Here is a 26,716-nt window from a genome sequence, read left to right as displayed (position 1 = left end):
TGTGAATTTATGAGCCTTCTCCTAAGCTATCGTTCCCTGCTTCCCTCCAAACTGTCCTTTATTTTATGAGACAAGATCCATTATTGTAATGAAGAGCACACAGTCTGCTTGTCTTCAAGTATTCCTTCAGCTTAATCATTTAAAGAAACAAGCTAGAAACCTCCCGGCACGGTTCCAGGTCTGCAGAAATGAAAGTGACAGTAAGAGTTGAGAGTCCTGTTAGAGTCGAAAGGCTTCTTCACCGAATGTCCATGTTGCATTTTTGGCTCGTGGTGTCCCAAAATCCAAATGTCTAATGAAGCGCCGCAGCATCTGTCTTAGCTCATTACATCTGATTGAAACACTGGCAAGCTGGTTTGGTTTTGACCAATAAAGGCGCCAGTTCAACGGGTGTCCAGCCCACTCCCTTCAGTAAAGACAGGACAGGAAATAAAACTGTATTCCAGACATGCTTGTAATTACCTGCTTTAAGGATGGATTGTAGGCATTAGTATTTCTGAATTCATTAACTTTATATTGACGTGTCCCGTGCCCGACCCAGCTTGTTGACATGCACGCTCCTCATCTGTTGTTGGTTCAGCTCATGTGTTTTTCCTCCACAGGTGAACGGAAACTCGGGCGTAGCATTGTTGAAACAATGACGTTAGAATCCCGTCTGTTTCGCTCATCACATCACTTCCTTCCACACACGCAGCTCTTCTGTTTCTGCATGTGTGTCTCCATGCAAGGGCAGGATATTACCAGCCTTCAGCAGCTGGACAATTTTAGGTTTCACCCACAACACTAACTATTTGGAATACTGGGTGGTTTGCTTTACAATAGATCGTTTCCAAATGACTTTAAATTGATCTTTTGAGAAGAGTATCATCCAAAAGACAAACCTCCCACAGGTCATTGCTGGCAACTGTCAGTTTATTTTATTATTTCTCTATCTGGCTCCATTGCAGAGCTAATTGATGAATTCAGATCCCAATGTTCATGTTTGGTAATAAGGCTCCACTATATTCAGCACCTTTGAGGTACCTTTGACAACATTATACTTAAAACTTACCATGTATATGAGGCTCTGTGGAAAAATGTGGAACATTTAACAAATCAAATAAAAATCAAATAAAATGGAGAACATGTGATTCTTAATTGTAGATGTGAGGTTTTTATTTTGCTGCTCTCCATTTTGTTACAAGCATATTTAAGTCACAGCCTCCAAGTGTGAAGAGTATTTATGTTAATGGACACACAGTCTGTCTCCGTAATGGCCTCCAGTATGTCTGCCAGCTGGTTATATCCTCTGTAGGTCTCTATGTATGTCAAGATTTCACACATATTTCAGCCCATTTTCCTCACCACATTTATGCCATTGCCCTTGTGTGTCACGTCCGCGTCTGTGTTTGTGTGTTTCTGTGTGTGTGTGTGCGTGTGTGTTTTCCCACCCTTATGTGCTCCCTCCCCTCACCCAGGCGGCTTGGCGTCTGTACTCTACCGACGGTGCTCGTCCATACCTCAGCGCCACCTGGCACCACTACCAAAGTGCACTCCCCCCTTTCAGGCATGTATCACCACCACCACCACCACCACCACCACCACACCACCACCACCACTCCCCACCAACCCTCAACCATGATGCGTCCACATGACCCCCCAAAAAACTAATCCTCTTTCGCTTTCTTCTTTCTTCTCTTACATCCTCCCCTGGACTCCCCCCTCCCTCCCCAACCGCCACACTTGTTAACTGTTTTTTATTAACCATTATTTAATGTATCCTGTCGACTCTGCACGTAGTGTGTCTGGCGTAGTTATGCTGCTGATGAGAACTCGGTTTCCATTGCTACCTGGAAGCCTCATTTGAAGGCGTTGCATACCTGCAGCCCCGCCAAGTAGGTAACAACTCACAGACTTACAAACACGGCGGCTGCTGCTCAGCCCTTGTTTCCATCTCTTCTTCCTCCACTGGTGTCTCCTTATGTCCATCGGTGCTGCTTCACCCTTTGTTTCCCACTGCAGTGCTCACTGTTATGCAGCGTTCCAGCCATTCTTCCTTCAGCGTACCTGTGATTTTTTTTTTCTGTCTGACGGTCTGCTTCACATGCACGATGAGGTCATCCTTACTCACGAGCTAATTCATTATCAACATGGAACTCAAGGAGTGTGTCTTACTTTATTAAGATACCCCTCCACCTTCAGACTAATAAGCTTTAGTTCCAAGTTAGCCAGAGCTAAGATAAACAATTACATTCGGTTCCAAACTAGCTGTTTGGTATTTATGTAAAAAATGAAACATTAAGACAAATCATTGTTCTTTTACAACATTACACACATCCTGTGTCCTTTATCCTCCTGATCCGAATCCTTAACTCTGTGCATGGCCAAAGCTTGTGCATGTGAGTGATTCTCTCCTCGGTTCCTGTTGGCTTTAGAATGTGGTGCTGTTTAAATCAGCTGCAAAACTGATTCCTCTCCATTTGTCTTCTTTATCCCACTAACCACTGAAGGAAAGAACAGGGCGAGACCACTTACAGGTTTGTACATAAATACACATTCAGCATGGTGCGTTCACTGACACTGATTATCCCATAGATCTGATGTGCATTGTCGCTGTCATTAGAAGACTCATTGGGCTCTGGGCCAAAGTTCAGGAGCTGCTGTTGTGGTGCTGCAGTGTGTTTTAGCATTGACTTAATCCAGAAGCTTTTATTTTTTGTATTTTGTTCTAAAAATTGGCTGATTGCCTGATTATTTGTCTTATATTTTTGCATTTTAAGTGCATAAGCAACTGTTGGTCAACAGCTTTTGGAGACTTTGGCTCAGTCTGGGTGCTTATCAATAAATATTCATCTCTGGGTAAAGTATTCAAAGACTTAAAACTTTATTGAGCTTAAACATTATATTATTTTAAAAACTGGCATGCTCTCCACCATTTGCTGTCGGATGGGAAGAGAAACATTAACATTAGTTTTGACGCTTTCAGTGATTGAATTTTCCCACATGAAGGTGCCAAAAAATCCTGAGATTTTCTTTTTAATAATAAACTCTGGAGATCTACAGGAATGACATTTACTACTTCCCACTTTTCCTACATACATTTTTCTAGGGTCTCTTTCTCATACTGTTTCTCCATCTCCTTTCATTCTATACTAGACTCTCAGGCAGGAAGGATGTGTGTGTGTGTGTGTGTGTGTGTGTGTGTGCGTGCGTGCGTGCGTGCGTGCGTGCGTGCGTGCGTGCGTGCGTGCGTGCGTGCGTGCGTGCGTGCGCATGCACGTGTGTGTGCAAGCACTCACGCCTGCAAGACAGGAGTCTGTACCATGTCTGTACCATGACGCACTTTTTCCATTGGGATGGTATTTATGTAACTCATCAAACCCAAGTCAGTAGGAGAGACAGAGCGAGCTTAAGGAAGGGGGAGGAGAAGAAGTCAGAAGAGATTTGTGAGTTTAATGATGTTTGTCTAGTTTTTACAGTGCAAAAGCACTTCTTTGGAAAGCTTTGATGCCTTAATGTCGAGCCAGCAGTTTCTGAGACATTTAGACAGCTGCACACGTAATTAAAAGAATAGGCTTCTTTCCCCATCACGCTTTGTCAGAATTACACAGAACAACACATATAAGGCTTTGTTGTAACATTTATTCCCCGCAACTCTTCCTAACACACTGTGTTTAATCAGACTTTCCTTTCTCAAAAACATTTTCTGCAGCTCAGTCTCATTTTCTCTCCTCAGATCATAATTAGACACTCTTTTATGACAAATCTGCCTGTTTCCCTCTGCCGATAGAACACACCACCCGCAGTGTTATGACTGCTTTTACAGACTGCTCAGCAGCCTGGCAACTGTAGGTGTCAGGGTGGTTTTGGTTGGGGCAGACTTGTAAACACCAACAGTCGTAAACTTTAACCGCACCACGAAGTGACACAGCGGACGTCATGCTGAGCACGAGTGTGCAGCATATTGGCAGCGAGACGCCACGTGAAAAAGGAGGGGGGTGATGTGCAGTCAGGTGCGTCTGAAGCTCTGGTCAGAGTTCAAACCCAGGGACAGAAAACAAGAAGAAAAGAGGCTAAGTGTCTCGTTTTATTTGCTGTCGAATGAAGGAATAACTGCTTCTCTGTGTTTCCATTGCTGCTTTCAGCCTGTTTTTAAATTAGTCAGGGACCTTCCAGCCTGTTCTCGTGGAGCAAGTGCTAGTTTTAAGTTCACCCATGTTTATCCTCGTTTGAGTGACGTTAAAGATTCCCTCAACACCAAATTAAGCCTGAAGGCAACATGTTGTCTAGGTTTCTGCTTCCCAGATTGACTTTTGCTTCCATCTTTTGGCAGCTACACTGTGAGTTATTACCTAATTCTCAGGACTTTTGCCCTGTGTTTACATATCACTGTGCATATTTTAAAAAATTCTTAACATTTTGATCAAAAACAAGAAGATGCTTCTAAGAGCCCTGTTTACAGAGAGAAATAAAACCAATGTTTAGAATTTTTGACTTCCTTTTCATCTCCTCCGTCCGTCTTTTTTGCTCCAGTAAGAGTCTTACTAAGGGAAGGCTCTTCAGAAGTTATACTCGGAGATCCAGGAGGTACTGGTGCTGCCCGGCATCCCCTCTGCCCTCCCCTGGACTTGATGTCCTGCAGGAATGTTTAACCAAAAGCATGGAGGCAAACTGAGGACAACATTTTCAGTATTTTCCCTCTTCAGCCCGTTTAACGAGGGACAGTATGAAATGGTTACTGCTGCCTGCTGCCTGTGCAACACAAACCAGTCTTTGACACCATTTAAAGAAACTTGTTCTCGTTACACTAAAACTGTGTTTTGGTTGTATAAAGTTTTCTCAGCATAATGTTTTTCTGCATGTTGAGCTCATACGAAATGCATCTTGGGTTTTTGCTTGTCAATCAATCAATCAATCAATCTTTATTTATATAGCGTCTTTTACAGTCAAAATTGTTTCAAGGCGCTTTCCAGAATCCAAGGGCCTAACCCCAGACAAGCAACAGTGGCAAGGAAAAACTCCCCTTTAACAGGAAGAAACCTTGAGCAGGACCAGGCTCATGTAGGGGGACCCTCCTGCTGATGGGGGGCTGGGTAAAGAGAGAGAGGAGAGGAGAGGAGAGGAGAGGAGAGGAGAGGAGAGGAGAGGAGAGGAGAGGAGAGGAGGAGAGGAGAGGAGAGGCACAGAAACACATACAAAAATACACTTGTCGTAGGTGTCTTATAGTTTGTAAACTTAGATGAGAGAAAAGAAAGTTCATTCAACTTCTCTTCCATTTGCTGAGGAAAAAAAGCTCAATAAAGGCCCAATTTTGACTCTTCTTTATAGTTTCAGAACATATGTGCCTCTCAGGCCCCCTAAAATATCAATATCACCTCTGAAACTGTTCCAAGTCCAGCCACATATATATCTTTTGATTCCTCCATATGGTTTCAAATGGCTCTTTTCTGGAAGCTCCGGTCCATCGGTGGAAAGAATAAATTGTCCCATGAAAAATGCATTCAGACGAAATGAGTTCTGGACAAAGTTTACCATAAATTATCTCCCAACAACATATGCCACAGTCACGCACATGTCAATAAGTAGATTTGAGTTTTAGTCTGGTCCTTGTTTTGCCTGCATGCTTCTTGCATTCCTTCCATTTAAAGTCATTTTTATCTATCAGAGTTGCAACGGAAAATAATGGAAAATGTAAAGCATAAAGCAAATTCAGAGCAGAAATCCAGAACATCCGTTAAAAGCATTTTCTTTTATTCATTTACTGGATAAAATGCCCAAGTTTCAAGGGAGAGGATTGCAAAAAAAAGATTGAGTGTTTTGAGGGGAAATCACAGAAATTGGAACAAATGTTTTAAAAAAATAAATAAATAATCACAAATTAGTGTTGGATGGCATCATCCGTCTGGTTCTGTCTCTCTCTCCCTCTGCCTCTGCTGGTCCACTTGCCTTGGGAACATGATGAACTTTACAGAAGGCTCAGAATATTGCAGTGAAACAGAAGTCATTTATCTTTGTCAGGGCACATCCAGAGTTTTTGCTGGAAGGTCTTAAAAGGGACGTGATCTTTGATTAGGTGGTCAGATGACGACTGCAGCGCTTCAGGAATGATGATGGCTTCAGTCTTGTATCTGCAGATGATTTTCGGATGTTTTGGGCCCGTCGGAGGGTTGAATGTGTTTGAGCTGAATGAAAGGACAGGACTCGGGTCCTGTCTCTGCTCTCAACTCTTGTCACTCTCTAAGAGGAAACAGGTGTTGACAGCATCCCTCTCTCCCAACCTCTCTCCATCTCTCTCTCTTCTTAAACCATCACGTGCTTCTCTCTCGGGGTCATCACCGTTTCCTCTGCATCTCCACACCTTCTCTCCTCCTTCTTTTCTTCTCTTGATTCTTTTCTCCTCCCACCCCTGCAGTCAGAAGCTGAGCTTCAAAGAGCGGGTTCGGATGGCCAGCCCCCGTGGTCAGAGCATGAAGAACCGGCAGCTGTCCATCAACGACCGCCAGCGTTGTTCCCCCGGCAACGATGTGATGGGAGGAGCCGAGCTGATGGGAGGAAGCCCAGCCAAAGTGCAGAAGAGTTGGAGCTTCAACGATCGAACGCGCTTTCGGCCATCGCTGAGGCTGAAGAGTCAGACCCGTGCTGCGGTCTCGGACGGTGAGGACAAGGCCGAGAGAAACGCTGCTGGTTAAGTTCATTGAGCAAGAAAAAAATAAAAGCAACCTGATTCTAAAATCTTTTGATTTTATTTTCAGAATGACGCTAAAAGATGGTCTTGATGCTCAGATTTTTTTTCCAAAACTTTTCAAGACCTCCAGATTGGTCATTAGTTATTTATATGAACTGATGTCGCAACATTGTTTGCTCACTTATCCTGATCTGCTCTGCTTTTTCCTCTGACTCATTGGTATGGCTAAAGAACTACTCTATATACCTTTTTTTTTATTATACTTTATAGCTGAGCTGGCAAAAACTGCCCATTTTTGAGCTCCAATCCAGGCAGGACATAACTTCTAACCCCCTAAAAGCATAAATTGTGTCAGTCTGAAACATTCTTGAAGACTCCATGTGCAGAAATTTTTCACGAGGTTTTACAACTGGTTTATCTGCCTCTCTCAGTGGACGCAGGCATGAGCACAGAGGACTCCCTGGATGAGCGAGGCTGCCACTGTGACGTCACCCTGGAGGACCTCTCGGCTCCTCTCAAGGCCGTCATCAGAGCTGTCAGGTAAGATCCAGATCATCCTCTCCAACCTTTCACTGTAGAAACGCAGGACTGACCCTTGTTTGGCTGTTTCTGGTTCATCTGGAAGTGTTTTCCTGTTGGGCCTGATGGGCTGTTGTGTCTCAGATCAGCTCTCTTATCTTCTCCACTTATTTTTTGTTCTTTCGTTGAATGATCCAGATACAACTCATCATATTTATTTTCAGCATAAACAAGATGACTCCCTCATCCCTCCCAGCTCTACCATACCTAGAGTTCACAGACCACAGTGGCTTTTTAGACATAAGACATTTTCAGAATGTCAAATGATGTTAACTGTTCTCTCATTTGATAAAGAGTTCTCATTTCTACTGATCGTTCTTTGTCTTTTTCCATAACATTAATGGTTTTTTTTATCATCAATTAGATGGCTATCACAGGAAAAACTACTCAATACTTATACAGAGTTTTATCTTACATTAGTACAATGTTCTCTGCTCCATGGAAGCCTGAAGAAAAGCCATATTATTCCCCTCCTCTATATTCATGCACTCAGCATGGGGTCATGAGATGTTTTGATCCCTCAAGCTAAGCGTTTTAAAAACTCTTCTGACTCCATATTTTCCAGTTAATCTATATGACCTGCTGCTAGGCTTGATGATTTTTCTCCCTGCGGTTTCAGGCAATTCTGCACCCTGTTTGATGTCCTTGTGAGTGTGTTTGTGTGTGTGTATATGTGTGTGTGTGTGTGGGGGGGTGCACTGGTACCCTGTGATAAAAATGTCTATCCAAATGGCGCAGACTAATTCTCCCACTCCGTTGCTTCTACTCTCTTCATAGTGTTCACTAAATGCTGCCGTTCCTTAAGGGATATATATATATATATACACATTCACACACACAACCTTCAGCCACCTCCTCTACATGGATGACATCAAGCTGTATGCTTGACTCCTTGATTCACCTCACGAGAATCTACAGCAAAGGCATCAGGATGTCAATCGTACTCGATAAATGTAGGCAAATTATATCTAGCAGAGGAAAGGTGATCGCAACTGATGGGGTTGAACTACCTGAAGGGAACATCACAGATGTGCAGGACACCTACAAATACCAGGCAAATGGTAACCATGAGGAGGCAACTAGGTGGTCAGCCACAGGCAAATACCTAGAGAGGTTAAAGCAGATCCTGAAATGTCATCTGAATGGTAAGCATGATATCCAGGCCATAAATGCCTACGCCCTGCCAGTAATCAGATACCCTGCTGGCATAATACCCTGGCCACTGGAAGAGATACAAGCCACTGACATCAAGACAAGGAAGCTCCTCACCATGCAAGGAGGGTTTCACCCTAAGTCCAGCGTCCTGGGGCTGTACATGAAACAAAAGGTGGCTGAGGACTAGTAAGTGTCCGAACTACTGTCCAGGAGGAAACAACAAGCATCCGAGAATACATCAAGATGACGGCCCCCACTGACCGGCTGCTGAGTAAATGCCTCAGGCAACAAAAGCCCATCAAGGAGGAGGAGCTTGAGGGGCTATCATGGAAGAATAAGCCCCTGCATGGTATGCATCACCAACAAATTGAGGAAGTGGCTGATATCGAGAAAACCTACCAGTGGCTGGAAAAGGCCGGACTGAAAGACAGCACAGAGGCACTACTCATGGCTGCACAAGAACAGGCCCCGAACACCAGAGCAATAGAGTCCAGGGTCTACCATACCAGACTGGACCCCAGGTGTAGGCTGTGTGGAGACGCCCCTGAGACAGTCCAGCATATCACAGCAGGGAGCAAGATGTTGGCAGGCATACATGGAGCGGCATAAGGTGGCTGGCATAGAGGAACATCTGCACTGAGGACAGACTGGAGGTCCCAGGGTCCAGGTGGAAGACACCCCCGAAGGTGCTGGAGAACAAGCAGGTCAAGATCCTGTGGGACTTCCAGGTCCAGACTGACATGATGGTGGCCAATCAGCCTTACATATTGGTGACAGATAAACACCAGAAGACAGTGGTGGTGATAGATGTAGCAATCCAAAGTGATAGCAACATCAGTAAGAAGGAAAACGAGAAGCTGGAGAAATACCAAGAGCTGGAAGAGGAGATAGAGAGAATGTGGGCTGTGAAGGCAACAGTGGTCCCAGTAGTGATTGGGACAGTAGGGGCAGTAACACCCAAGCTGAGTAGATGGCTCCAACAGATACCAGGAACCACATCAGAGATCTCTGTCCAGAAGAGCGCAGTACTAGGAACAGCTAAGATCCTGCGCAGAACCCTCAGACTCCCTCTGATAGAGGACCCAAATCTGAAGGAAGGAGGCATCGCCCAGGAGGGCAAGGAAGAGATTTATCTATTTAATATATATATCATAAGTACGGGTCTACTTTAACTGCCGCAGAATAGAGGAGGTGTTCACAATTTATCAGACAAAACACAACTTTTCTATGAGTTTTCATGCATTTGTGTTTATTTGCCACCACTTTTTGCTTAGTTTTAGTATAAGCAAACATTGAGGGCAGCTCTTCTGGATAAACCTGATCCTGGATCATTTTTATCTTTGTATGATGGCAAAATAGAATTTCTGGTTATTTTGGATCATTTTGTACAATTTCATTCATACCATTTTTGTATAAAACTCTACTCTTCTATTGTCTCTACTTCAACTCCCTTTATTGCACCTTTTTTAACGCTTAAACACACATGCACATATAGAAAAGGATCACCAGAGCCCATCTTCAGGGGCCAGCTTGCCCACCCAGCAGGCCTCCTCCCTGGGCAGTCGGAGCCCAGGGCTTTCCCAGGGTGTCAGATTGAAGGCTAGACAGCCCCTCCCTGATCAGGACTGTTATTACAGAGTGTCATCTGTCAATGTTGTTTCCATATAGACATTGAGAAAAAACAGGCAGTCGGACAAAGCAGAAGCCACCAGGGAATCCAGATGCCTCAAGTGCCAGATCCTCTTACCTGCATCAATATTATTCACCCAGCAGTGGCTCCTCTTGCCAAATAAAAGGAGCAAGAGGATTATTAGGAAATTCAAAGTCATTCATTTCGGTTGTGAGATCATTCTGTGGGTATTTCAGAATTTAATGTTTTCTTTTTAACATTTTAGATTGAGTGAAATCTTATGCAGCAGTAGATGCTGCCATCTAGTGGAGATATATTGTAAATGTAGCCCTATATTTAGCCTAATTTAAGATCTTTTTATGTTCTTTCGGTATGTCTGTGCAGGATTATGAAGTTCCATGTGGCCAAAAAGAAGTTTAAGGAGACTTTGCGTCCATATGATGTGAAGGACGTCATAGAGCAGTATTCTGCGGGACACCTGGACATGTTGTGTCGCATCAAGAGCCTTCAGACCAGGTCAGGACACACAGTTTATCCCTTAATTGTATTAGATTAATTTACGGCAAACACAAATGTTAGCAGTACGCAGGAGTAGGATTCATTTATCCTGTTGGCCCAGCGTGTGTATACTGCATATGTACATGTGTTTCTTCTCTCTCTCAGACTAGACACTGTAGTGGGTCCCTCTCCAAGACCTTTCAGCAGACGTGTCAAGACCTTTTCTTCTCCCTCCCTGCATTTATATTACAGCCAGGCCAGGAGAAAACAATCTGCACCGGGGTTAGACTACCCCGTCCCGTTCTGCTAACTAACTGTGACATTTTTAATCCCATGCTAAAGCCACACTTGGGTCAGTGATTTCTGTGAATTTTGACCAAACACATTGTCAACATGTCCTGAGGTTCAAGGTCTCATACTTACCTCGGATGAGCCAAATTAGCAGATATGATGTGTGACCCAGGTTTGGCATTTAAAGCTACAGAATTAAGGAGCTCAAGTATTGGATTATATACATAGTTTCATCAGAAACAGTTTGGTGTTTTTTAAACAACTCTCCTATAAGATTAAATATACCTCCACAATCACCAGACAGTAGCACTTTTAATTCTTGTAAGTTTATTATATTACGTGTGATGCTTGAAACTATGTTATAATCTAAATGGGGCACCTTGAGCTCCTCATTTCGCAGCCAACTGATTTTTGTGCCAACATAACCCGACCAGCAACAGTGACAAAAACACTATGATATCGATTCCCGTGTCAGAGCGTGTTAGTTTATTTATTGCTGTGTCTTTATTTTATTTACTGGTTTTGTGAAAATATTTTGTAAAAAAAACCTTTACGAAAGGCTTCTGTAGAGTGTGAGCATGTTGTGTGTGAGAGACATAGATAGATAGAGAGAGAGAGAGAGAGAGAGAGAGAGAGAGAGAGAGTGCATCTGATCCAGTCTATCTCCTGTCTCTAGACTGGCTGGTCCCACCCTGAGTAAGCGATCCAGGAGCACGCTCCCCCCTGCTCTGCACTATATTTACAGCAGCAACAAGAGAAATCTCTCCTCAGGGTCACTTTATTTGTGTTTAATTTCAAGTTTACCTGCATAATGAACCAATGAATTGCCTGTTACTGTCACCTTTCTGGGCCTTGCCAGTTGCCTGACAGCCTTGTAACTGATATAGTAGACAGACCATGAATTTCCATCAGATACGGTATTTTGCAATATCTCTCACTTTGCATTGTGGGATTTATTGACCGGGCCTGTTTCTAACTTAGCTTTCCCAGTTAATGGAACCAAAAACCTTGTGTTCAACTAACATGAATGGGATTAATGTGTTTGTGTGTATTACCGGGTTGATTTAAACCCTTAAAAATCGGACACTTACAAATTTCACAAGATTTCCTCTTGAAGAACTGTGTGTTGAACATGTGCGGCTGCTGTGCTTCGTGGGTTTTAGTGTCTTTATGAATAAAATATGATACATGTCCTTTGGTTGGTTGAGGTTTTGGTCGCTCGCTTGTTTTTGCTATTGAAATATTTCACATTGCGAGCTGAGGAGGAAATGAAAACAGGACAGACTGGGAGTTGTGGAGCTGCTATTTCACACAGGAGCAGTCAGTCAGGCATGCTGCGTGTAGTGTGTTTTACTAACGTCCATTTTATCTTGATGCCACTACAGGTGCAGGACTTTCCATAGCTATATTGTGATTTCTGGCTTCTGTGTGTTTGTGTAACAGGGTGGATCAGATTCTGGGAAAGGGCCAGATTCCCATTGATAAGAAGATAAGGGACAAACTGAATCCTGATGGAGATTCCCTGGAAGGCATGAGTATGCTGGGGCGTGTGTGTAAAGTGGAGAGACAGGTGAAGGACCAATGACGTTAGTCTTTACATTTAAAAACAAGTAAGATCTGAACATCTGCCTCAGTCATACTCTCTGTTGCTTCCAGGTGTCCTCCATTGAATCAAAGCTGGACTCTTTGCTGGACGTCTACCGCCAGGTCCTGCAGAAAGGCCCCTCTGCCCTCACCCTCTCCTCGCTGCCCCTGTTTGAGCTGCACAACCACCAGCGCCACAACTCAGATTACCAGACCTCCATCCTCAGCAGGGATCTCCCCTCTCCCCAGGAAGGTGATCCCATGGGTGGGGAAAACAACGGGGGCATCAACCATTCTCTCAGCGTCAACACAAGAGGGCTGCGTCTCATTCTTGCACCTGCCGACGATGATGATCCCCCAGACTCGGCCCCTCCATCTTACCCCCCGTCTACAGCTTCGCTCTCCCCATCACCTTTGTTGCCTCCAGACAGCCCCTACCCAAACTTGGCTACCCCCAATATTTCTAAAAGGGCACACTTTCCCGACCTGCCACCACCACCTTCTTCAGGTGGGGGCTTTACCCTTCAGCTGCCTCCCATTTTGCACCCCTCCCAACCCCACTGCCCCATTGAGCCGACCTCAAATAACCAGGGGACCATGGGCCCTTCCGTTGTTGTGAGATCACCTGTGGATGGGGACACTGAGCCAGGTTCTGCCCAAGAAGAGGCACAGCAGTGTGAGAAGCCTGGCTTAAAATCTGAGGGGGTCTGGAGGAGGCACATAAACCTGGAAGTCAATCCCCTGCTGCCCCCCTCCTCCAGCCCAGATGAGATGCCTTCAGACTGGGAGGAGTGTCTTGGAAAATCCCTCTCAGCACACAATCTCTGTCAGCCTTCAACCAACCGTGCCCAGAGTCATTCTTCAGATCTTCACAACAGCAGCAGCAGCCACAGTAGCAAATGTGTCAATGCACACGGGGGTCTTAGCAACTGGGATGAAGCAGAACTTTTCATTAGTGACCGCAAGCTAAACCGAGAGCCAGAACATTTCAACTTCCTGACCCAGGAACCTGACGACTCTCAACACAATACATTCCCCAGCCCCGTACCCTAACCCTAACCAACACAACCCTGACCCTGACCCTGACCCCGACCCCGACCCCGACCCCGACCCCGACCCTGACCCTGACCCTGACCCTGACCTAAACCCAATTCTATTCCTAACCTCATAACCAGGTCTGAACCCTCAAACAGAACCTTTAAAGTTGTAAAGACCAGCCAAAATGTCCTCACGTCCTAAAGATATCCTCACTTTGCTAGTTAAATGCATATTTTAGTACTCCCAAAACTTGTAGCATGTACAAGACTACACACACACACACACATACACACACACACATTTTTGGGAAGCAATTTTTGGTATTTTTAAGGGTGAGGTTCTTTTGCAAGTGTCCAATTAATGCCTTGTACGTGGACACACAGCATTTATACATGTAACATGAATATTTTACATGGATTTTTTTTTCGTTGTTAAATACTTGGTAGTGTGGTATGAAAACTATAGAACAATATTTATAAACGTGGTCATAATCATGGATGTGCACACGTCTTCCATGAACATCCAGATACAATCACAACTGATGCAGAATAACAACCTTATTAAACACAGGTCATGTTTGTGTGTCTGCGCTGAATTTTGAGAGGGAAAAAAAGTCCTCATGTTTTTCCTCATGGAGGCCAATCAGATTGTTTAAACTTTGACAAGGCAGTGCAGAGGCAGTATGATTAGCAGACCTGCTACATTAAGAACCCAAACCAAAGAAACAAGGGTCCATGTTGTCAGAAGAAGCCTTAATATTTCAGTGCAAAGCTTCAAAGACGTCCCGTTGAGGGTCCACACTGAGACACGGAATATGAGGCACGTTTGACTTTTTCCCCCCCAAAAGGTTTCAAGGATGAAAAAGCGTGCAGCGTAGAACTTTGATTTCATACATATCATGGACGGATTCTCAAAGCTGGAGATCAAACCACTCGGATCTGTCTTCTGCATCTCTTTTTACTGTGTCGTTTGATTTGTTAAACAGTCGTCAGTGATCTTTGGATGCACTAAATCTGTCAGGAGTCACTGAGGACAGCAAGGACGTCCCACCTGATTTGGACAGAATAGCCCGCTGAGTTGGTTGCTAATGAGCTGAAGCCTGAATGACAGTTTGCTTTTAAAACCAAGCACGAAATGCTGCATGTCTAATCTGCGCTGATGTCCTGCATATCCCCCCGCATGTTAAAGTAAAGGTACCTCCAAATGTAAAAGGAAAGGAAATGTGCACTAAATTTGTTTTTAGAATTATATTAAATTTGAACTAATTTCAAGGTAGTGGAAACGTACTGTATGTTATGTGGATAAATCCCTTAATCCTGAATTTTCCAAGTGTAGTTAAGGTCTTATTTGACAAACCCTGTCTGTGCTGGGTGCTGGTTGCACCTTTCTATCAGTGATAAGAGATATGCGATGTTTAAAGTTAGAAAGTGCTTAAGGAAATGTGCTAAATGTCTCTGGGGGGGGGTTTCAATGAAGCAAGCGAATTGAATGTGAACACGCAGACGCTGCCTCTTCTCCACATCAGCCCTCATCTGAACGCTCAACAAGGTCGATTTAACTATCACTCAAGTGGAGGGAGATATATTTTTCATACATTTGGTACAGACAGTCATTAAATTGTGGGTTGCATGTGTCGTGAATGACGTCCTCACTCTACACTTGAATTATGCGCAAATTTTTGTCAGCCATCTTAACTTTTTGCTCATGCTTTTGAGTTGTTTTGCATGTTTACGTCTTTAAAGTAATATCGAGTCTTAAATGAAAATAAATTGTCCAGGACACCCTTATAAAGGATTATTTTCCTCTTTGCTTTTCACGTTGAGTACGTGCATTGCTAAACAGATGAATATTCTGTAGTTAAATGTTATATTATAGCTGTGTAGATTGATTTTGAATGATTCTACAGCTCCTGTGGGAGTTGTGGTACGATGAATCAACATCAAAGCACAGTTGAAGCCTGAAAATGTGACATGGTTATATAATGCCTGATCTAGGGGTAGATTCTGTTTGTAGTTGTTAATATAGTTCTGCGTTGAAGGCTAGCATAAAACTTCAAGCATGATTAAAATCAAATACTGAGAAATGAGAAAAGCCTGTGAGCACAGCCATTTGGGACACTGGATTCATTGTTTCCTTCATAAAACCTTAATCTATTCTTTTTTTTAAATTTACATTTCAGCGTCAGTGTGCCTTTCTCGTATATGAAAAGCCTCTATTTTGCATTAACTGGGCCAACATCATTTGGCCATAGTAAAAATTTGAAGTCATTGTGCTCCTTTTAAGTTGCTTTTGCCATCAAATTTCTGTGGCTTTGCTGGTTAATAGTACCATTTCTCTGCTGTCAAAATGGTAATTTATTACACAACTGGCCTTAAAGCTTGACAATGTAAACATTATTATTATTTCTTTGAAATTAATTTATTTATGTGCACATTATGTTCTCTGGATGAGAAATGCAATGATTTTAATATTCATTAATAAAGTACAGATTAACAAAAAGGTGATTGGTTCTATTTTCTTCTCTCATGACTTTAGGTTTTTGCAGAGCTGTCTACATTTCTCTTTTTATATTTAATTACGTATTTCTAACAGTTTTGGATTTATATACGAGTATATGTCGATCATTACGGTGCATTTAAGTGACCGTGAGTTCGCGCTACCGTGTTTGACCAGTGAAAAATATAAAATATAGCTATGAACAACTAGATATTTCACGAGATATGTTTTGCTGATGCAGCGTCTCAAGTCGGTAGATGTAAATTTCAACTGTAAATTTCAGACCAGAAATATTGTTCTAAACCAAGGGTCGGCAACCCAAAATGTTGGAAGAGCCATATTGGACCCCCCAAAAAAACCCAAGAAACAAATCTGTCTGGAGCCGCAAAAAATTAAAAGCCTTATATAGGACTTACAATAAAGGCAACACATGCTGTAAGTGTCTATATTAGCTGTATTAGCCTACTGTCCAAATGATAAGTAGGCTACAAATACATAATGAGCATTGATGATTAAATGTTTATTTTCCCTGCAGCGCATCCTGGACAGAATGACGCGCCACGTGGCCACTCTGCTGTACGATGACGCTTTAAGTTTAACTTCCATTATAATGAGATGTTGAAATTAAATATTTATTATACACATTTACACAGCATTGGAAAACTTTAAGAATGTTTGTCACGTTTTTCCTCCTACAGAAATTATATTAAAACAATTTCCATTTTCATATTTTTGAAAAAGCTCCAGGGAGCCACTAGGGCGGCGCCAAAGAGCCGCATGCGGCTCCAGAGCCATGGGTTGCCGACCCCTGTAGGCGGGAGTTTACGGCGTTTTCATTAAGGGCCGTGAAGGCAGCACGGGATTTGACCTAGCTCACCTAGCTCCGAGCTTTATTCGACCAACTCGCAGGTGAAGAGCGAAACTTAAAATGTCTGATTGGGAAGATGCCTCCGATGATACCGGCGATTCTATCAGGGACTGGGCGAGACAAGAACCCTCGCCTGCGATAGACTGGACACGCACAGCTTTCCCGAGTGAAAATGAGAACTTTGGGATGATTGATGCGAGACAGGAACGGACCGATGCGCATAAAGCCCGGGAGCCTGGACGAGCTCCAGCAGTCCGGGGTCGAACGTTCCATCGGAACTGTGATCCCGGTGAAACGATGGGGGATTTGACACGGGGTCTGAGATTTAACGTGGAAAAGCTCTCAATTGGAACAATAATTGGTATGTTTCGGTTGGTAGAGCCAAGTTAGCTTAACGGCTACTGTCTTCCAGTTGACATCTTTGCTAATTAGCTGATGGTTTTCATGGTTTCACTCCCTTTAGATGTAACCTAGTTGCTTTCATTGTACAAGAAGCAGAGATGGCAATTTTGGGGAGAGGAATTAAAAAATGCAACACCTTTTTTCCCCCTCACCCTCATTAAAAAATGTCTTTTAGGTCGCGGAGGAGCTCGAATCCGCCAAATGCAAGATCGAAGCGGTGCAACAATCAAGGCACGTTAGCTTCGCTCTCCATTTTAGAGCCACTTTGCCTTTTTAAAGCGGATTCCCTCTTTGCTTGTTTCAGGTGTACACCCGGGACACCCAGGGGGAAGTGAACATTTTTGGGTCCCCTGATTCACAACAAAAAGCAAAGAATATGATCGATGACCTGTTGGTCAACGTTCCGCGTCAAAATGGTATGATGGTGTCTTTTTTTAGGACAGAGCTTTGTTAAAGCAGGTATATCCTCAGTGATATGGACTGCTACAGCATCCCTGCCACACCTTTAATATAAAAACCTTTTTACTTGAATATGAGTTAATTTGCACCAGTGACCAAATTCCACTGGTTCCCAACCGAATTAGACCAATCTGTCGGGTACCAGATTGGTCAAAGAGCAGATTCCTCAATCTCCTTTTGCATCATTGGTTTGAATTTGCATTTAATATGGAGGCTAAATAAAACCGAGGACACTGTGTCTCAGTTGGTCAGAGGGCCGATAATCGACAGTGGGCAAGACGATACAGGGACGTAGAAGGTGAAGGAAGGACGACAAGCGACTGGACGTCTCAGGCGGCGCCGTCGGCACAAGAAGCCTCAGCTCCAACAGCCATAGACTGGGGCATGATCCGGAAGAAAAAAGACGAATATGCACAAATCAAGTGGAAGGGTGAGTTTGAATATACTCATTAAGATGTAAAGAACCACTGACTTGGTGAGCTGCCTGCAGAAGCCCTGAAATTAGTGTGATTTCAGATGTCAAGTGCAAGATTTCTTAACGAATAGTGCTCTTTGCACATGTCTGCCACTTCCTTCAGGCCTGCCGCCCATTAAGAAGCAGTTTTACATCGAGGCAGAGAGTCTGTCTGCGCTGATGCCAGAGGAAGTTAACCAGTGGAGGCAAGCGTGACATCACATGCAGCCACAGCACCTTAAAAATGAGGATTTTGTCCTTTTATTTACACATGTAGTGTGCGTGTGCAGGCTGTACATGGACTGCTTCCTGTGTTGCCTTAAAAAGTGAGCGTTGTGCCTGTTTTTGTGTGTGTGTTTTGGCCCTCCCCAACGAAGAAAGGAGAATAACAATATCTTTGTGGATGACCTGAAGAAGGAAGGTGAGAAGCGGCCCATTCCCAAACCTTGTCGCACCTTTCTGGAGGCCTTTCAGCATTATACAGAGATCATGGATAATGTCAAGCACGCTGGTTTCGTCAACCCCACCCCCATCCAAGTATGGACCCGTCACCTCGCCACCCTCTTTCCCTTATTTTGTGGTAGTGGCATTCTTGAAGGATGTGTTGTAAGGTTGTGTCCAGGTTTTCACTTTGATAATCCTGCCGTTTTAGTCCCAGGCTTGGCCCGTGTTGCTGAGCGGGGACGACCTGATCGCCATTGCTCAGACGGGAACAGGGAAAACGCTGGCTTACCTGCTGCCAGGATTCATCCACATGAATGGGCAACCTGTGTGAGTACAGGAGCTCCTCAGGCTGTTTTCAGAGAAGGAATATATCATTCATTTCTTTCTGGATAGACCTAAATGTGAGCGGAATGGCCCAGGCATGTTGGTTCTGACTCCTACCAGAGAACTGGCGCTGCAGGTCGATGCTGAGTGCAAGAAGTACAGCTACAAGGACTACAAAAGGTTCAGCCCGGCAGTGTTGAGAACCCGCCAGTTATTAGAAGAACAAAGTTCTGATTGTGTGCGTCTGCGCCTCCTCTCAGCGTTTGTGTCTACGGCGGAGGGGACCGGAAAGCCCAGATCCATAAGGTTGAGCGTGGCGTGGACATCGTGATTGCTACCCCAGGCCGGCTCCATGACCTGCAGATGAACAAGCTCATCAACCTTCGGTCCATCACCTACCTGGTCAGCTGTCTGCATGTGTTTGTGTTCAAGATGTGGGACAGTCGCTTATGGTCTGTGCGCCTGTTTCTCTGCAACAAGGTCCTAGACGAGGCCGACCGCATGCTGGATTTGGGCTTTGAGCCTCAGATTATGAAGATTCTGCTGGACGTCCGCCCTGACCGTCAGACCGTCATGACCAGGTCAGACTCATTCATTTCTACACTTTGGTGGTGCATTAATGTTTCATAGTTTCTGGTTTCTGGTCTGGGTTCAGCGCCACCTGGCCTGCAAGTGTGAGACGGATGGCTACGTCCTACTTGAAGGATCCCATGATGGTGTACGTTGGTAGTCTAGATTTAACTGTAAGTGGAAATGAACCTTCTCCTGTGTTTGTGTTGGCATGATCCCTAATCCCAGACCATATTCTTCCTGCTGCATATTAAGTAATCAGCTCCCTAAGCTCATTATAAAGTCACGACCTCGGTCTTTCCTCAGTGTGCAGCTCTGTTTTTCCTCGTTTGCAGGCAGTTAGCTCAGTGCAGCAGAAGATCCTGATTGTTAGCGCAGAGGAGAAAAAGCCCTACTTGTTGAACTTCCTCAAAAATATGGAGCCTCAGGACAAAGTTCTCATCTTTGTAGGCAGGAAGCTCACGTGAGTGTGGATCGATTCAAACCATTTCGCTGCACATTTCCCACAAATGCAAGTTTCCTGTGTTTGTCCCTCTTCTGCCTTCTTTAAATATATAACTCCTCAGAGCTGATGACCTGTCTAGCGACTTGTGTCTTTATGGTGAGTCTGTGCAGTGTCTCCATGGTGGCCATGAGCAGTGTGATCGAGAGGAGGCTCTTAAAGATTTTAAAGCGAGTATGTTACAGGAAGGGAACTCTGTTAAATCTGTGTTTTTGCGGCGAGTTCCCGCTCAAAGACTGCAGATCTAACAAGGTTATCCTCTTTCAGGCAAAGTTCGCATCCTTGTCGCCACAGATCTGGCTTCTCGAGGGCTGGATGTCCTCGATATAACGCACGTCTTTAACTACGATTTCCCTAAAAACATTGAAGAGTACGTCCACCGTGTGGGGCGCACTGGCCGAGCAGGGTAGAGATGTTTAAAATGGATTTTAAGCTTTACGGTTTCTTCTGGGTTCCTCTGTGATCTCTTTCCTTATTTGCTCCAGACGCTCAGGTGCTGCTGTTACCCTGGTGACAAGAGATGACTGGAGGATGGCTCCTAGGCTGATTCCCATCCTGGAGCGTTCAGGACAGGTTAGAGAGACAGGAAGTTCCTCTAAAATATGAACGGCAGGTTCTGGCACAGATGGAAAATCTGTGCGTTTTTTTGTTTTGTTTTTTTTAAATAATAAGAGCTTCTGTTCCAGATGTTTTTATACCATTAACCACCACCGGGGAGGTTCTACCTCAGAAAACATCTCAAAATATTCACCTTCTACATGAAATTGTAATATTTGTTCTTCAGGACGTCCCTGAGGAGCTGGTGACAATGGCTGAGCGATATGATAAATACAGGGAGCTTAGAGCCAGAGAAGAAATAGGAGGAAGAAGAGATGGCGGAAGAAGAGATGGTGGGTGGAAAGGAAGGAAAAGCTGAGAATTCTGATGAAAGCGGAAGTGTGTCACAGTGGATAAAAGAATGTGACCATTGATGTCCAATAAAGATGTCTTTCTGTCCTATAGCTTTCAACATTATTGTTATTATTATTTTAGAAAGTCTGATCCTGTATAGACACAAATATCAACCTTATTTTCCTTCCTACTATGATTTAAACATTTGCATTTTGTCTGTTAATCAGAGGACGGTTTACCTCTCAAATATCTGTTTTATTAAATTGGCAGTCATCTGAAATATTCTGTAAATCCTTCGGACTGAGCAGCTGGACAATAAAATGTTTTTACAGCCAGGAAATGCTGTTTTGTTTGTGTATTTGTTGTATGAATACAGGCTTCCACAGGCTGCTTTACATCTGTAACACATTTAAAGAGAAAGCTGTTTTTATTGTGGCTTTTGACCTGTGTACCGCAGGACATGGACGGTCTGACCTCAGAACTTTTGTCTACCACCAGCTCACAAGGAAACCTTACAATAGTTTTTGTCATCATACAGTTTAGATAACATTTATTAACTATGAAAGAAACTAAATCAACCTTCATTAACTCTCTGAATTCTGCTTTCAGAATATTCATCCAGATTAATATTTATTTAAGATATATGATGGAACACAACTAACTTGCCTTTAAAATTTCAGTCCTCTTGTAGATACTAGGTTGGGTTTTTTTTTGGTTTTAGCGTCCTTGTTTCTCTAAATTTTCCAATCTGATTTGGCTATTTTCCTTTTTTTTTTTTTTTTTTAAAAATAATTTGTTTAAAGCTTTACCAAAGAATATATATATTAAATTTACATATTTTACTCGCACAGGAATTATTGTAATGTTTCTATATGTCCTTTCTTACCCTTTTTGAACAGCGATGTCTTGTGGACATAACGGTTTATTATTTGGTGGTTTTTAACAGCGACATGTAGACATAGTAATTATGTTTGGGGTTTTTGGTATTTTTTTGAACAGCTACATCTTGTGGACATAGTGTATTATTTGTTTTTTATTTTTTAACAGCGACATCTTGTGGACATAAAGGTGTAATATTTGGTGTTTTGAACAGCGACATCTTGTGGACAGTCCACCTGGTAGATCAGAAAACCTGGTAGGATCAAGGATCGCCATGCCTGGGTTCAAACCCTTAGTTTAGTAGTAAGAGACAATTGATTTAGTTCCGGTTGACTTAAACTAACGCCATAGTTAATAGCTAAGAGTTTATTTTAGCTTATATTGCAGGTCAATCTATAATTATTGTTACTACTACTACTACTACTACTACTACTACTACTGCGACTAATAATAATAATAAAAGAAAATAAGAATAGCAGCAGTCAGACATGGAGTACAATAGTAAAGAGCTGAAACTAAATCAGTTCTTTGCACCACATTTAAAAAAGAACAAAGCCCAGGATGTTGGTTGAAACATGTTTAATGTTGCAAAGAGGCTCATGCCATCTTACAATAAGGTGCATTATCTGATGCCAATTCAAGCTTCTTCAGTGCAAAATTAGCAAATTGCCAATCAAAGTGCCTCAAGTGGCCCTCAGCAGGGACGCATTTGAACCATTTGCTCCAGGTGATTTTTACAGAATAAACACAACAAATCACTAAGTTTCACTTATCTACTACTCAGGCAAACATACATGAACTTTTCTTTTTTGTCACGGATGTCTACAGAGCATCACCTAGCTGCAAACAAACACTAAAAAGCAAGACGACATGTACCATGTAAAGTGACGTATCCTTGCACTCCCAAGAGTGGTGATAAAATTTCGGAACTTGAATGTCTTGCTATCTGAGAACGGAAAAGCTTTTTTCCATGAATTAAAAAGACAACACTCTATTGAAAGAAATGCTTTCACATTCACATTGTAGTTAGCTAAGGATCACCTACCAAATGACATGGAATCAGGAGTGCTTCCTTAAGGACTCGAGATCTAACTGTTGCTCTTTCCTACGAATGCTTTTGCGATGCATTGTGATGACAAGCCAGTCTTTGATTATTAGTTTAAAGTAGCCAATTGTCGGATGGCGTTGGATGACTGATGTCCTGCCCTGGGAGACCTTTGGGTCGGCAGAGGAACACAACATTCATTTGTTCCTCTGGGCCTTCTGGGCAGACTTGGTTACTTTCCCAGTGGTGGAGACCTTCTTCTCGACTGCTTTAATGACCCCGACAGCCACCGTCTGACGCATGTCGCGCACTGCAAAACGGCCTGCAACATGGGTGGGGGGGCATCATTCTCATCTGGAGTCACTTACGGGGACGCTAACCAACAAATTCTTGACAAACGTACTCACCGAGGGGAGGGTACTCGGAGAAGCTTTCGACACACATCGGCTTGCCAGGAACCATATCAACGATGGCAGCATCTCCCGACTTGAGTGCTTTGGGATTGTCCTCCAGCTTCTTGCCGGAGCGGCGGTCTATCTTCTCCTTCAGCTCTGCAAACTTGCAGGCGATGTGAGCGGTGTGACAGTCCAGCACAGGAGCGTAGCCGGCACTGATCTGACCCGGGTGATTGAGGATGATCACCTGCGAAGCGAAGCCACAACGTGAGCGGACCGTCGGCCTGTTGCTGCCAAACAACGTCATGGTGTCTACCTGGGCGGTGAAGTTGGCGGCCTCCTGTGGCGGGTCGTTCTTGCTGTCGCCGGCCACGTTGCCACGGCGGATGTCCTTCACGGACACGTTCTTGACATTAAAGCCCACATTGTCACCTGGGAGCGCCTCGGTCAACGCCTCGTGGTGCATCTCCACGGATTTGACCTCGGTGGTTACGTTAACGGGGGCAAAGGTCACCACCATGCCGGGCTTTAGCACCCCTGTTTCCACACGGCCGACGGGCACAGTTCCGATGCCTGAGGACAACAGCCGAGACAGAGAACATTAAGGTGCTTCACTTCATCAGTATAATTAAGCCAGCTGTATAATTAGTAATGATTGTTGCGCGCCTCCAATCTTGTAGACGTCCTGCAGGGGGAGACGCAGAGGCTTATCAGTGGGACGGGTGGGGGGCTGGATGGCATCAAGAGCCTCCAGCAGTGTCGTCCCTGATGCATTGCCTTCTTTCCTACTGATCTTCCATCCCTTAAACCATGTCATCTGAAGCAGAACACATATTTTTTCATATTAATACAACTTCTTTTAGCTGAGTCTTGGTTCACCAACATCATTCTTTAGGTTTACGCTTACATTTGGGCTGGGCTCCAGCATGTTGTCCCCATTCCAGCCAGAAATGGGAACAAAGGCGACGGTGTCGGGGTTGTAGCCAATCTTCTTGATGTAGGTGCTCACTTCCTTCACAATTTCATCGTATCGCTTCTGGCTGTAGTTTGGCTCAGTGGAGTCCATCTTATTGATGCCCACGATCAGCTGCTTCACTCCCAGGGTGTAGGCCAGGAGGGCGTGTTCGCGGGTCTGACCGTTCTTAGAGATGCCCGCCTCAAACTCACCCACGCCGGCCGCCACAATCAGCACGGCACAGTCCGCCTAAAGATCAGATTTCAAGCCTGAATGAAACCAACAGAACCCTCCAGAACTCTGGGTGGCGTCCTCGGGTTACAGACCTGGGAGGTCCCGGTGATCATGTTCTTGATGAAATCCCTGTGACCCGGGGCATCGATGATGGTCACGTAGTACTTGCTGGTTTCAAACTTCCACAGCGAGATGTCGATGGTGATGCCGCGCTCCCGCTCTGCCTTCAGCTTGTCCAGCACCCAGGCGTACTTGAACGAGCCCTTCCCCATCTGAGAACATAACAGATGACGGTTGATGCCCCCCGCCTCCGCAGCGAGAAGGTCGCCCAGCTCTCACCCGTACCGCATTACCTCGGCAGCTTCCTTCTCGAACTTCTCGATGGTTCGCTTGTCGATGCCCCCGCATTTGTAGATGAGGTGACCTGTGGTGGTGGACTTCCCAGAATCCACATGGCCGATCACCACAATGTTGATGTGGAGTTTTTCCTTTCCCATGGTGGCTAGAGTTTGAACGCACCCTGTAGGCTAAAAAAGGATATTACAGTCATCACCTCTAAAGTAACCTCTGACCTTGGACGTAAGGATGAGATAAAATGGTCCAGTCCCGATCAATCTTTAGCAACGTCATCGTGAGCTTCATGGTCGTTCACTTAAGTGACGATTGGGTAAAAATATAATTAATTGTTAAAATGACCGGAGAGACTGTGCGACTTTAACGCATCTTTAAAGGTCATCCAAAGGTCAAACAGCAACTGCAGCACAAATGATGCATCCAAACATCCTTCTGTAAACACCTGAAGCCATCTTCAGTGGACTGGATGCATTACCTGGAGTCAAAGCGTTTATTAAGGGTTACAGATGAGGTTTCAATTGTAGATCGAGGGAGATTAAAAGTCGGATCCATGGAAACTGAACTGCACCAAACACAAAACGCCTACCCTCTCCCCTCCATCCATCCATCCATCCTCCATCCCCCTGTTCTGCTGCCTCCACCTCACAGACACACCAAAACAATAGGGCTCTGGGGTTTGGCAACACTTCACCTTGTCACAGCCACTGCCTTTAAAAACAGCTTCACTGCAAAACAATGTCCACCATTTTGTCAGGTCCAATCCAGAGATGGTGCAGCAGCCATTTCTCAGACACTGCAGAGCTCTGCATGCAGCCTGATGCAGGGGAGAGGATGTCTGACCCCCGCAGGAGTGTTGTGGTGAGAAATAAATACCATAATAACCTTCATCTGGACGCTTCACGCATGCAAAATCAAGTTTGATTTTCTGATAATCCGAGTAAGTGAGGATCAACTTTTATCTGAGCTGGAAAAGCTCTGTGGCTTTAATCCAACTGTAACACGAATCCCTCTTCATCTTGGTCTGAGGGGCTCAGGTGACCCGGTTGCCAGGACGGACTTTGTTTTTCCTCAAACGCTTGTCTCTTTCTGTCTGTCATTGGTAACGTCGCCGCCAGAGCTGCCGCAGCGCGTTTCGAGTTGTCTCTTTGATGAGAAAATACGACGTTTGATAAAAACGAAACGAGGTCAATTGGCACGAATGTAATGTTTAAACGATTTAAGGGAAATGTCAGCCCTCCGCCATGTTCTCTCATCTCCCAGCGCCGGGATGCGTATTAAAGAGCAGCCGCCTGCCCTCCCTTCTTCCTCAAATTATTCCCAAAAACACTTGACTGAAGACGGAAGCCCGTCAATAATTTAAGTCGCGCTTAAGCGTCCAAACACAAATCACCACGACGAACTGTTTCACGTAGGCTGCAGCGGTCGTACCTGAGAGCTGGCTGATGTCAGGTAAGGCGCAGGACCAGAGACGAGACGCGCTGATCCAGTTATAGCGCGCAGGACAGGAGGGGCTGTTGCGTAATTGCGCGCACCCGCCGCTGCGCTGCACAGGAAAGACGAAAAAGTCGACGCGATGCATCCATTAACGGACGCGACAGTGTCTTACATAAATCATCACTTACGCTTACTCCTAGAAAGTATTACACCTTTATACCAACAGTAAATGTCGTATTCGTGATCAGAATGACGTCATGATGGCCTTTCGCATTATGAAACTGCTCCGCACGCACATCCCGACAGAAGTTTTCAGTGCGCCTCTTTCTTAAAATGCGGGACTGCGGAGGAAAGTGCGGGATGGCGACTGTGACTACATTATATTTTGAAAATGAAAATAGAAAGCCTTCCCATAATTAATATCAATCCGGTTGCGATAGACGTTTGTCTAATTATCAACCCCAGATCTGCGTCTTTATTAGGTCAGATTGTTTTTCACTTTCACAAATATTTCTGTGTTTTTAAAATTGAAAATAACTCGTAACTAATGAACCAATCCTTGTCTGAATCA

At 44.3% G+C, this 26,716-nt stretch overlaps 3 protein-coding genes across 11 annotated transcripts in view; 2 read left to right on the top strand and 1 right to left on the bottom strand.

Moving 5' to 3' along the window:
* kcnq5a (potassium voltage-gated channel, KQT-like subfamily, member 5a) overlaps nt 1-15,941 on the top strand; it is a 53,420-nt gene extending 37,479 nt beyond the window's left edge. The window contains exons 8-15 of one of the 7 annotated variants that reach the window (XM_057046536.1): nt 1,780-1,874; nt 2,490-2,516; nt 6,392-6,633; nt 7,096-7,204; nt 10,413-10,544; nt 10,692-10,808; nt 12,261-12,387; nt 12,474-15,941. In XM_057046536.1, the coding sequence (XP_056902516.1) occupies nt 1,780-1,874; nt 2,490-2,516; nt 6,392-6,633; nt 7,096-7,204; nt 10,413-10,544; nt 10,692-10,808; nt 12,261-12,387; nt 12,474-13,454 (1,830 nt within the window). In that variant the 3' untranslated portion in view covers nt 13,455-15,941. Of the gene's footprint in view, nt 1-1,457; nt 1,547-1,779; nt 1,875-2,489; nt 2,517-6,391; nt 6,634-7,095; nt 7,205-10,412; nt 10,545-10,691; nt 10,809-12,260; nt 12,388-12,473 lie in introns of all 7 variants that reach the window. The other 6 variants (XM_057046537.1, XM_057046538.1, XM_057046541.1 and 3 more) reach the window with 6 other exon arrangements.
* Nucleotides 15,942-16,769: 828 nt separating this feature from the next.
* ddx43 (DEAD (Asp-Glu-Ala-Asp) box polypeptide 43) lies at nt 16,770-21,189 on the top strand. The gene is made up of 16 exons (XM_057048271.1): nt 16,770-17,164; nt 17,381-17,436; nt 17,510-17,621; nt 17,909-18,094; nt 18,243-18,324; nt 18,496-18,655; nt 18,771-18,889; nt 18,956-19,066; nt 19,147-19,288; nt 19,367-19,467; nt 19,542-19,629; nt 19,792-19,919; nt 20,023-20,132; nt 20,226-20,364; nt 20,444-20,531; nt 20,743-21,189. The coding sequence occupies exons 1-16, from the start codon at nt 16,864-16,866 to the stop codon at nt 20,872-20,874; spliced, it is 2,055 nt and encodes a 684-aa protein (XP_056904251.1). The 5' UTR covers nt 16,770-16,863; the 3' UTR covers nt 20,875-21,189.
* Nucleotides 21,190-22,292: 1,103 nt separating this feature from the next.
* On the bottom strand, nt 22,293-26,273 carry LOC130533999 (elongation factor 1-alpha 1). Of its 3 annotated transcripts, none has more exons than XM_057047840.1 (8): nt 26,140-26,273; nt 24,711-24,884; nt 24,450-24,629; nt 24,076-24,372; nt 23,835-23,985; nt 23,485-23,741; nt 23,181-23,415; nt 22,293-23,095 (listed from the first exon to the last, which is right to left on the bottom strand). In XM_057047840.1, exons 2-8 carry the CDS (start codon nt 24,852-24,854, stop codon nt 22,971-22,973), a joined length of 1,389 nt encoding a protein of 462 aa, XP_056903820.1. In that variant the 5' UTR covers nt 24,855-24,884; nt 26,140-26,273; the 3' UTR covers nt 22,293-22,970. The 3 variants fall into 3 exon arrangements, with proteins under 3 accessions (XP_056903820.1, XP_056903822.1, XP_056903821.1); XM_057047842.1 differs by lacking the exon at nt 26,140-26,273 and adding an exon at nt 25,403-25,427; XM_057047841.1 differs by lacking the exon at nt 26,140-26,273 and adding an exon at nt 25,187-25,211.
* Between the last annotated feature and the right edge of the window lie 443 nt (nt 26,274-26,716).

Source organism: Takifugu flavidus, chromosome 11, assembly GCF_003711565.1.
Source record: "Takifugu flavidus isolate HTHZ2018 chromosome 11, ASM371156v2, whole genome shotgun sequence".
Taxonomy (NCBI): Eukaryota; Metazoa; Chordata; class Actinopteri; order Tetraodontiformes; family Tetraodontidae; genus Takifugu; species Takifugu flavidus.
This window is presented reverse-complemented; position numbering and strand designations above follow the sequence as displayed.